This window comes from Hetaerina americana, unplaced genomic scaffold (genome assembly GCF_022747635.1).
Source record: "Hetaerina americana unplaced genomic scaffold, ioHetAmer1.1.p SCAF_54, whole genome shotgun sequence".
Classification (NCBI taxonomy): Eukaryota; Metazoa; Arthropoda; class Insecta; order Odonata; family Calopterygidae; genus Hetaerina; species Hetaerina americana.
The window spans coordinates 2920374-2933314 of NW_027287139.1; the positions used below are offsets into that span (position 1 = coordinate 2920374).

General features: G+C 35.7%; 1 protein-coding gene across 1 annotated transcript in view; it reads left to right on the plus strand.

The window, feature by feature from the left end:
- The window catches only part of LOC139694749 (unconventional myosin-Ia-like), a 151489-nt gene that overhangs the window by 80894 nt on the left and 57654 nt on the right, over window positions 1-12941 (plus strand). Inside the window, exons 5-7 of the mRNA XM_071593253.1 lie at window positions 2835-2898; window positions 6103-6116; window positions 10779-10863. Of these exons, the coding sequence (XP_071449354.1) occupies window positions 2835-2898; window positions 6103-6116; window positions 10779-10863 (163 nt within the window). The remainder of the gene's footprint in view (window positions 1-2834; window positions 2899-6102; window positions 6117-10778; window positions 10864-12941) is intronic.

The following is a 12941-nucleotide window of genomic DNA, read 5'->3' on the forward strand; positions in this document are numbered from 1 at the left end:
ACCCTTGAGGAACGCCTTTATCAACACCTAATGGTGAAGACAGGAAGGTATTCCCGTTCTTCTGGACAGGTACCCTTTGTTGACAATTTTTGAGGTATGTTCTCAACCACAGCTGTGCTGTGCCTCTAGTACCCATTAAATCACATTTGTACAAGAGGTTATCATGCTCAACCACATCAAATGCTCTGGACACGTCAAAGAATACACCTATTACTTTTTGCTTGGAATTAATTTGTTGTATGATGGTGTCAACTGCATTGAAAATTGCCTGCTGTGTTGACTTTCCTTTTCTAAATGCAAATTGTTTAGGGGATAGCAGGTTATTGACTTCAAGGAATTCCATTAGTCTTTTGCTGAATGCATAGTCAAATATTTTTTCTAGCTGGGGGATTATTCATATAGGTCAATAATTTCCCACATCATTTCTTTCCCCTTTGTTTTTATGCTGGTCTGAAAAGTGTCCGGCCTCAAAAATTTCAGATAATTAAAAAAAAAAGTCTTGTGTCTTTATTAAGTCAGAAACTTTTCAGACCACCCTTGTATATATTAGTATTACCTTAATGGATACTTTGAGGGCTTCAGGATGGATACCATCTCTCAGCCTCTGATTTGCAAATGAGAGTAAGGGACTTGAAAACTCATCTACACAGTTATGTATTATTTTTCCTGATATACTATTTATATCAGTTGAGGCTCTCTTCACCACCTTGGTAATATGTGAGTGAAGCTCTGATATGCTGCATGGTTTAAGAAAAATATAGACTTGAAAGGCGCAGCAAAGGAGATATTGATTTAATGAGGAGGATCTTGTAGGTTAACAATTGGTAGCTTTAAGAAGGAGCTATTGAATTCATTTGCCAATTTTATTGGATCCTCTGGTTTACTTTTATCATCCCTAAACCGGGCTGATAGCTTTACTTCATTAGAACCAGAATTTTGTTTAATAATATGCCATGGTAGGTTGCGGTAGTCCAGTGGTTAGAGCGTTGGACTGCTGACCAGAGGGTACCGGGTTCGATTCCCGGGCAAGGCACTCTGGGCACCTGCAGCTCTACCCAAGCTAAAGTGATTTTTCGGGTACCAGATCTTCCTGGGAAACCATATCCGGCACAGGGAAAGGAACTGGCCCCCCTACCCTGATGTGTGAATTTTCACACGCCATATAGGGCTTAGTACTGGGTGATCTCTACCATCACCTACTAAACCGACCTTCGGGTTGATTACTGTGTTTATGGTTTTTTCAATATGCCATGCCATTTTAGTATTATGAGTTGCATTTAAGATTAGTTTATCATTATATTCTTTCTTTGATTTTCTAACAATGTCACGGTACAGATTTTTAAGTTAGAATATTAATGGTGCAGTGTGTTATATGTAGGGAATATATTATTTTGTGATTTAATTCTTAATACCCTGGACAAATGCCTAATTTCTGGAGTGATCCAGGTTTTTTGAATGGGTTTAGGGTGCTTAATTGGTTCAAGGGGAAAGGCTAGGGAAGGCAAGGGTGGGGAAGTATCGTTTCAGCCAATGGCATCGACTGAAAGGATATGTTTTTATTTTTTCAACCTTCTGTCAACTTGGATCTTCATGCATAGGGCATTAACTTCACTTTTCCTAAACTCATCCTTGGCACCATAAATGGCATCGATCATACTCAATGCCATTTGTCGATCCTGATGCTGATGGCTTTTACGGAATAACTATCGAGCCCACTTTTTGATGCCATTCGAAGAATAGCGTTGGGCAACTTATTAAATACGGAACAAGCTCCCTGCTCATCCACACGTATTTTCTTATTATATCTTCAGCTTAATTTTTTTAAGGTAAGCTAACTTATAATCAAATTAATAGTAGCCATTAGGCATAGATGGCTAGCAACTATTAATTTGCAGTCACTCCAAAAGATTACATATTCGTTTAACATGTTACAAAATTGATGGCTAATAACTATCTATCCTCAGTTGATATGTTAATGTGGGTATAAATATTCACACAATTATAGATTGCTATTACTAACTTCTACCCTTTTTCAAATGGATCATCATGGTGTAAAAAGTTGGAAGAAAAACAAAGCTCTTGGTGTAGTTTTGACAGTCCTGAATCAAAAATGGAATGCAAACAAAGGGTGAATATAGAGGCAAATCGATCAGGTTTTTATGTGATGGGTGAATATTACACAAGATAATAATAATAATACAAGAGATGGGCACATAAGTTAAAGTTGTGCTTATCCATCAAGGGCACCGGCGACATGTTTTCTCTGTGGCCTTTTGGGAGCCATGACCACCACTTGAGTGGATGTGCGGGTTGCTGTAAACATGAGATATATATTTCCATGCATGTGAAATGAGAATATAAAATGCATTTAATTTAGGACATTATTGAGCCTTTTGGTCTGCACATTTAGCAGGCATCATTTCTCTCCCTGGTGAGCACATCATCGAATGTCCATTCTCACAATTCTGTCTGCTGATTGGCTACACTGCACGGGTTCAGGGCTTGAAGTCACTCCCACTCCTCCTTTAGCTGGAGGGAAGATGCTGAGAATGATTGAACTGCACAGCGGCACATGATTAAAAATCTGAGGAAAATCTTTAAAATAGAATTTTGGATGCTTAGTGATGGGTAATATTTTTTAAATAACATTTTAAGAAAAATCAGAGCAATACCTTGCTTTACACATTTTAAATTATTTAATTTTATGAAGGTGTACATCAAATTCTCTCAGTATGAAATGATGTCTGTCATGTCTCATTGAGGATATGGTTCATTTTAGTTTTGTAATAATGATGTTGTTTGGATAAAATGTTGATGGAGATTTTTTTTTGCAGGGAAAGTGCCTAGATGTAGAGTTTGACTTTAAGGGAGAGCCTTTAGGTGGGACGGTAACGAATTGTAAGTATATATCTGAGTTTTGAAATACAGTGTTTGTGAAAGTTAAAATAGAGTATGTACAACCAAATATGTGTTATATCAACTCTCAGAATTTAAGGATGATGATGCCTTTATTTATATTTATCATTGAAAAAGCATCAATAATTCTCTGCTCAGGAATACTCGTAGCTGAGTCCTAGTAGAAGTTGCTTCTCACAAAGTATAAGCATGCTAATTCGAGTATTCTGAAAGGAGCTAGCTGTCTCTCTTAAGTTTTCTGAATTGTGGTGCATGGATGATTAAAAAAATAGACGTGCTCTTTAGTTATTCTCAATATAAAAAATCATAATGTACAAATCCAAAAAAAAATGAAAAGGAAGTTATATCCATGTCATCGTTAAAAGGATTGACTTCTTACCCCTACCCACAGAAGTGTCTCAATCACTCGTCCTCATGCATTCACATTTCTTCACTTTGCTAAATTTTTCATTGAGTGAAAATTGTTTTTTCACATATTAGCCTACGAGGTCACTTAGTGAGTCAAAACTGAGTGTATTTTTAAATGCACAATTATAGAACTATACACCTTCCATTGAAAATGCCTGCCTCCAAATGAAAATTTTTGTAATCATGCAATATTTTTTATTTTTCTTAATTTAAAAGGATAGTCAAGAGCAGAATACACTCATTTTTCTACATATTTTGAATTGAACATTTTATGAAATATGAATTTTAAAAACCTTTAGATAAACCCAAGTCTTTTTATAGCTTCCTTTCGAATTTTAACTAAAACCATTTAGTCCATATTAGTTCACTTATGCTAATGAATCCACACAATTGTGTCAGTGATTTCATTTCTCACAAATGAGTTAATTTATCTTCAGTGATATCTTAACTTCTATAAACTACAAAAGAGTAGGAATATGTTGTTATTCCAAAGGTAGAATGGAATTGTATAAAAAAATATGTTTTTCAAAATTTTTAAGGCTTCTCCAGAAAGATATTCATACTTTTTATTAATACAATCTTATATTTGCATTGATTTGTGTGAGGCAGACTGCACAAGCTCCCCCTTGCAAATTTAAAAAAATTGTTGAATGGCATTTAGGTAAAGGTTCCCCTCTCAACACACATTAGTTTTTAGAGCCATGTCAAAATCTTATATTTTCATTATTTATTAATTGCAATAGTATTTAGTTGTTCTGTGGTTCCAAGTTTTCCCATCAACTGCACTGCCTGATTCAGTCCTGAGAATGAAAACTCCTTTCTTATCACCATCAGCAGCTTCTTCTTCGTTGAGTTTATTCATGAGCATGTTTTTTTTCATCAGATCCTCCGACAACTACTTCTATCTCTTTGCCTGTCTTCATCTTTGGTAGGAACTTCACCGTTACTATCTTAAACGGCATTGACATAAGCTCTGTGCTCATTTGAGTGGTCTCTTCCAGTTTTGTAACATACCTTTTTTTTGCATTAGGTTAGTTTTAATTTTTCATGTAGGTTTTTCAATCCTGATGTAGTTTTTCATGTACAAGCTATGCATAGCTCTCCCTTCTACTCCAGTATCTATTTCCCTGATACCAATTATTTCTCAAATTATTGTCCTTTCTTATTTATTCAATATCTATTTTTAATTGACTAAATTTGACTATTACAAGTTACAATTAGTTAGAATAGTTTGTAAGATTGTTGCTTATTTTGGGGTTTTGTCATAATGTCTTGAGAGGAATCTGAAATCATGCTGTCAAGGTTTGTGGAATGATGGGCCAAAAGGTGATCTAAACTATTTCTTTTCTGAATTGCCTCAAAGATGTCTAAACCTTGTAAAACACTGAAGGGGTCCAGCAAAGCTCTAAGGGATAGAATACAGATACTAACATCCTTCCTAAATTCCACATTCCATCAGGCTTAGGCTGTTAAGGGTTGAGATTGGCATAGTGGCTAGCCCCCCCCACCTCAAGATCTAAATTGGAATCCTGGAGGTGACAGATATCCTAATCCCTTCTTGGTGCCATTTGGAAAACACTACAAGTGTAGTGGTTTCCCTTTCCATTGGATGAGAGTTTAAATTGCTGGCCTCTTGGTGCTTTTCATTAGGAGTAGGGTAATACTGATCCTGGGTGCCCACATCTCAGAACTACAAGTTTATTTACAATTCCTTTGAAGAGAATCTAAAATTTAATATAAAACTTTAAAATTTGCACATAATTTGTAATGTACACAAATAGCAACTTCTGCACCATTTATTACCATCAGCAGAACCCATGTGTGAAAATTACAAAGACTTTTGAACTAGCTCTAATTATAGCTTTGGGGAATAGCATCCAGGCTTCTCGCCACCCTTTCACCATTCCCTAAAAATTCTACCTCTACAAATTTACCCTCCTGCTCCTGGTGGCGCAAACGGTTTCAGCTGTTGGTGGTCCCCTTGATAAATGCTATGAAGGATGGTTTTTAAAATTATGAAAGTATGTTCCATAATAAGCGACCAGATTTCAGTTTTAACTTCAGGGCAGACTTTCTTGGGAAAGATGAAATTTGGAATCAGAGCCTTATATTACGTCCTCTGTTCAGATCAAGATCCACATTCCATTCCTTCCCATACATTCTGCCAGTAGTTGGGTTAGTTCTTCTTTTATCTCTTCTTCCCCAGACTCTTCTCTCCCATGTCCAACAATAGCTGCTATTATAAAATTATATTGCATGCATGAGCATATAAGTCATGAATTCACTGAAATATATCATTGGTGCTTCAAAATTACATATTCATAATTTTGTATTTAAAAAAATACATATTCTTGTAATATGAATCTTCCATTGATTCAATTGATATCCCTATGATGTGCGCTTGGCAATAAATGTAATCTTTTGGTAACTTGAATTTGCAAATGACCAATGAACTTCAATCTGCTCCTTTCATTCACATGAATGTGGTAAGAGAAAATCTTATGCCTTTCTGCGCCCGAAAATGTTGTATATCCACTGCAATTTGGCTCATTTGTACTCAGACAACTAATAATACTCACACAAAAATAAATATCAATGAAGAGTATACTATCTTGTGTTGTTTAAAATTTTAAATAATCTCTTATATGATGTAATTGTAATCAAAAAGCATTGTTGAGTAGCTTATGTTAACCTTTTTTTTACATTTCATGTGTTCATCACTATTTAATCTCTTCTGCTTGACTTTAAAATATTACTTCCTTTTTTTATTTCAATCAGACCTCCTGGAAAAGGTAAGTAGCGCATACCATTAATTTAAATCAGTGGCTGATTCTCAGCTCATAGACGGTTGATACTGATTGAAAAAACACACAATTTTATTCGAGAGATGGTTGAGGCTGATACTTTGTGGATATCCATTTGTAATGCACGAAGATAGAATCAAAAACTGCGTTTCTATGGGAAAGGAATTATTGTGTCAACAAGTTTTGCTCCACTGTTTCATCATCTGGACTGGTTACAAAAAGTATGCACTCGTATGTATATATATCGTCAATGGATGGCCTCAGTCAGGGGATGATCGGGAGGGAAGGGTGGAGGGAAACGGGTGGGTGTGATACGAGCAGAGAGAGCGTGACTGGGATGGGTGAGGGGAAGGGCTGGTGTGTGGCGGTCAGTCACTGAGTTCAGGGAGGGGGGTAGAGGTCATTAGTTTTTCTTGGGTGGTAATTGTGGCTGAATTTGTGTGTTTGATACTAGTCAACGCAATGATTTCTTTCCTGTAGAAACGCAAAGTCTTTGATTCTTTCTTCATGCGTTACACTATCTTATATTTATGAATGTGATACTATGAATGTTTTAAATGCTGTAGCCTGTGACAGGCTGCTTGAATTCAGCATTGACTTCATAAAAGATAACCAAGGACTGACATTTATGAGCTGTTTGCAAAAATTTGCAAGGTGAATGTGCTTAATACGAGGGTCATCCGGAAAGTAGTACCCGTTCGTGAAATAAAGACACAAAAGTAAATATTAACAAACATAAAAAATTTTATTTGAAAGAGGATACTTTAAACTACTTCTCAACATAATCTCCAAGCAAATTAAGGCATTTGTCATAACGTGTGACAAGTTTCTGTATTCCTGCTGCATAGTCCTTCGCCGCCAGCTCATTGAGATACGCGAGGGACCCATCTTGCACAAATTTTTGCATAATGCAGATGGTGTTTAACAATTTCATGAACAATTGTTCGAGAAACATTGGGAAAATGCTCACAGATGTCATCAATTGTGACGCGCCGATCGTCCCTCACGAATTCGTCAACTGAGCTCACCAGTTGGTCTGTAATGACAGACGGTCTCCCCGAATGCTCATCGTCGTGTGTGTTCCCCCTCCCCATGTTGAAGTTGCGACACCACCGCCGAACAGACGACTCGTCCATTACATTGTCTCCATACACCTCCTTTAATTGGCGATGAATATCACATGGGCGAACGTTTCTTGCATTGAAGAATTTAATCACTGCCCTCACTTCACAACTGGCGGCGTTCTCAATTTTTTTAAACATTGTAAACAATCACAGAAACAACACAGGCAATGCTAGCGTCACGCAACTTGGCTCAGAGAAGGCAGACAAGCCACTGAAGCTATCTGACCTCGTCCAGCGGCTACTCGCGTCGTCAGCACTTCATGCGGCACGAACGGGTACTACTTTCCGGATGACCCTCGTATATTAGGGCCATATTTTAACATTTACCCGATCAACTCATTGATTAATCTGATTTTAATTAATGTGCAAAAAGAGGTGAAGTACCAAAGTAACTATAATTCCATGTAAAAAAATTTCTAAATTTGGAATAGTCAAACAAGCATGCCTCTCAAATATGCTTCCGAATACAGGGAGACTGAGCCGCAATGTTAAGTTTCAAAACATGTTTGAGAGATGGCTGTTTTTCCAACTTATGTGCTTAATGGATGAGTATTTAGAATAAATAATTAGAATTGGACTACAATGCAACAATTTCAGAGTGTAAAAGTCATTCACCTTGACCTGGAGTCAAGGCAAATGATTTTTACACTCTGAAATTGTTGCACTGAAATGCATATTAACGGATGACTCCATTAAAAGTTACTGTTATGGCATCTCCTGCAGTTTCTTAGAATTGGACTAGTTAAGCATTGTTTTTTAATGTACTACTATGTAAATAACTGTTTTCTTTTAAGTCATATTATCTTCATTTTATGATAGCCTGTTGATAAGCATAGGCCTCCTTATTATTATAAACCATTGGAAGAGTATTAGAACATTTGAAATAACATTATTTGAGAAAGTAAATCATCCTCTGTAGTTGAGACTTGAGCGTGATCATCTTATTGGCAACAAATTTCACCCAATTGAATAAAAAGAGAATGGGGATTGCAGCAGTACCACTTGGGCTTCGTGTGATTGGGCTCGAGTTATGGCCGATGCACGTGAAATAGAAGTCTATTGAAGACCAATGAAAATAATCTGACAGATGTGATTGTTTGTTTTATCATTGTTGTGCCAGGCTATTAATGGATTCATGTGTACCTTAAAATAACATTTCAACTCCAGTGTAGAGGCAGGTTGAGCAAGATTTACTGATGTATAAGGAAAGCTATATAAGCTACCCATTGTAAATTTTCACTCTCTAAATATTTATCATTTTGATAGTTACTAGTCTATTATCCTATTATGGTGGTTAATGTGCCACTTATGCAAGTTTTTCCTAGTGATAATTGACAGGCATTTAACTTGATTTCGAGATATCCTTCTGAATAACCAACTTGCTAACACCCTACCTGTCCTGATTCTTCACAGTGCAGTTCCCCTGGACCTCTCCAACCATGTTTTCCACCTCTATTGGCTCTCGCAGCATAGCGCCCTCTCCCCCGACAAGGTACACAAAGGACCACTTCTTCTTAGTTCTCTCATGAAGTCAAATGTTTAAATGCCTTGTTCACTAGCTAAAAGTGAAAAAGTCAACGGGCGAGGATAATTATCAATCGCCCCGAAATGATAGATGATTCATAACGTAGCAAATATGCTGTAATGGAAAAATATTTGTCAAATGAAGGTCCTCACCTAAAATCAATGAAAATTTTAGTTTTTGAAATGAAAAGTTCACCCAGTTTTAGTCATTTTGAATCATGAGGTCATCAAATGATCTTTATCTCCATGAATTCATATTCTCCCATGAAGCAATTTGATGAACCAGGATACAGTCTAGAATCACCTGAGCTTTGAGATGGCTTTAATTTATTTTCCCACTCAAGTGCTTTAAGCAGTTTCCTAACTTGCTGACAATTGGATGACTCGGGTTCAAGTCCAGCTTTGGTAGATGATAGTCCTCTCCTCCTGTTGAATGTCTGTCTCATCAGAGGCAATAATTTCCTCGCCTCCCGGAATATTTCCTACACTCATGAGATTTCTGATGATTTTTTGACCAGATGTCTTTTTAAAAATGCATATTGTATCAAAACATTTTCAAAGTTAAAATGAGTGTTGAAGATTTCACTTATTGATTTATCATTTTTATTATTTCCCTGAAGTATATTGTTCAATGACTATGGCAATCATTGGGTTTTTTTGTCAATTTCTGATAACATGAGTGCTTTGAAAGTGGGTTTTGGATAATTATGTGACAGGATAAAATTATTTTATTGGAAAATTTATCTAGTTTCTCATTCCATTCTGTGGGACTATTTTGTTTTTGTGTGCATGCATTTTTTTACATGCATTTGACCTGATGCCTACTTACTAGTATTCCATGGTATGGTAAATTTTATGAAGTAGAAAAATATTTAATATTTGCTTTTATTTCTTTTACTGTCACAAGGAAGCTCAATTGTATCTCAGTTAATGGGAATAAATTTATAATATTATATTCCTACATGATAAGTAGTGATCAAATGGATGTTATCTCTGGGTGATGAGAAGCTGCATGAAAATCAATGATGTTTACCAAATATAGGGGTGACAAGAAAATGCTTTTTGTGAAAATGTCAAGAAAGTGGTGAGAGAGTTCAAAATTATCATGTCCCATCATGGTCTTGTGAATATTTACCAGAATGACTGTGATAGCTGTCAAGTGGATTGCAATCTTTTCACTCCCAAATGATATCCATTGTTCAAAATTTAATGTACTCACTGTGTAATCATGTAATATTGACATATCCCCCCGCAATCCCAAATATAAGCCAATGCCAGTAATCTTAGTATTGACCAGTCTGATGTATTAAAGTTAAATCTACCAACCGTAAAGTTGTGCAGGGTTGCCTTCCCTCAAACCTCAAGACTCCACCCTCTAATCGAACCAACTAACTCTCCCTCCCCCAAAAAATTGACCTACTCCTAACAAATGTATAATCTTTTAACTATTTTGTGTTGCTGTATTTTGAATGAACTTTATACTGAAAATTATCATTAATATAAAAGACAGCATAATTGTGTAAGGAGTCTCAATGTATTAGAAAATTAATGCTAGCAACAAGAAATTATTACTGTCCTGTAGCCATGTAAAATGTGGCCAGTCATAATTATTATTTTTCAATCACTTTGGTCAGTGTGGTAATATGTCCACAATTTTCTTTGATCCTGCAACATGATTTTGGGGCAATATTTTCTTCTTTGTCCCCACCCCCAAATTTGAATGACACAATTATTATCATGTCGCATGCCCCCATCCCCTTATGGTGGCACCTCTGCATAGTTGATGTGTGCACTTGAGTTTAAGTGTTGTCATGGTACCAAATACGAGTGTCCAAACATTTGCAAGGAAAGTATTGTTATCAGATGGAATAAAAAACTATTATCAAGCCAACCCTATGTATAGCATCTAGAAAACTGATTATTATTAATATAATTAAACAATATTATGATAAAATTTTATAATAACTCTTTTTAAATAATAGAATTTTTTTGCTTTTTGCAGTCACGAGTAACAAAACAAGCACAGGGAGAAAGAAACTTCCACATTTTCTACCAACTGCTCACAGGTGCTGACATTCAATTGCTGAGTAAGTGAGGGCATTTGTCCATTCCCATAATTGAATTTAAAATCTAAGAATAAAGTTTCACATGGTTGTAATAACATTAGTCATAACATTGATTCCAATACCGTCCTCCCACCTTTTACATAAGGCTGGCGGTGTTTGTTTTAAGATGTGCACCAATCTGAATGATGCTCTCATGAGTGTCCACTTCCTCCCTCCCCAAAGATGATGCTCATGGGAATGCACACCAGCAGAGAGCACACCTCTCTGACTGATTGGACACTTGTAATTATAGTCCTTTGTGAGGCCACAACATTCTCAGCACTTGACCTCCCTAACATGTCTCTCCCCATTCTGCATTGCCCATGATACAAAGATCACCAATTTCATCTATTCTTAAATATTTGTAGCTCCTAACTTCTATCTATGTCTTTATTTACGACATGTCATTTCCATGATAATTTTTAATTCATAATTCAATAAATATTTTCTTAATATTTTTACAGCTATTTATAGACTGACTCCCTCATCTTAAAATGCTCTAAATCAAATGTAAATAAGATGGTACTAATGCCAATTGAAGCAGTGTACCCAGTCACTTGATTTGTATTAATAAGGAGCATTGCTTGAGAAGATTCATCAATGAAAATTTTTCTTGAGAGCAATTATTCACCCATTTGTTCAGTAAATTATGTGGGTGCCACATAAAAATTTTTCAAAATCAACCGATTAGATTATCAATGCTCTGCTGTAAGGTGCTCTGTGCATTCCTCTTTTTATCTCAATACCTGGGATGAAAACAGTTATTCTTATCAATATCTCCTCCACGTATCTCCTCACAAAACTGGTGTGTTTTATTTTATATAAACCAGTTGCCAATTTCCAATTATATTTCACCAATTTTTTCTGAGTCTATAATGCCCTGATAATCAGGCATTTTTTTCTCTTTCAATTTTTTTTGTCTTTTATGATGATGTGAATTTCAGTCACTTCATTATTATTACTGCATTTAGCAGCAATCTGATTTTTATCTCTGAATGGCATTCTCCAAAGAATGGACATAATCAGTTCCACTCTCTGAGAAGTAATTATGTAGATATACCTCACTCAGACATTGTCTTGGCACATCTGTGATGTGATAAGTATCTTCTGCGTGTCTTAGGAAAAGTATTAGTAATTATCATGGTTGAATTACGAGTATAAATATAAAATGCCTTGCCTTTATAAAATTATCTCAATACAAGAACTAAATTCCTAAGACATATTGACACTCCAGAACAAATAAACGAATTCTTTCATAAAATGAAATAAGTACAGGTATATTTCCTAATTAATCATCGTTAAAAATGTGTGGGACTTACTCCAGACTCTCAGAGCCCAGTATATGATGGCAGAGTGCCTGCTTTTAATCAGATGTAAGATTATACTTTGGGTACACTGGAATGATTATTAGATAAGGGCATATTCATCCAATTCGAGTGACCCAATGTGTATCCAGTAATAAAGTAATTTCAATTTTGCCCTCAAGAAAATAATGAACATTTTCAAATTCAGATATATTAGACTGGTAGAGAGGAAACAATGGGTCAAAATTACATTTTTTTTCCAAGTATCCAGCGTTTAAGGTCAGAAGATTTAGTGAGAAATGCAGTAAAAAGTGAAAAAAAAGGGTCGATATTTGTTGCTGGGCAAAAGTAATATAAGTTGCATGGGTTTATAGGTTAGAATTTTCGATTCTGCTTAACTAAGCAAAAATGCAAATGTATTTTGCATAAATTGAAAAAGCAGGGATGACCAAATCCTTCACTGGAGCAAACTCAATCAAATTCATTCATGCTAGTTATATCCATAGAAAATATTAATTATATGTTTTCTGTGTGGAAGATTATTTGTATTATCTGAGGTGTACCTGTCCGTCTGCCCTTTAAATCCTGATAAACTATTCCTGGCTAACAATCAGGTGTCCCAAGAACCGAACCACCAGAAAATGCATAGTTTTAAAATATGGTTGGCATTTTCACATCATATTCTGTAAAGGATCTCATTTTTTTAATGTTCTGTCTTTTGTGAAATGTTCAAATTCATATCATTGTCATTTGCTA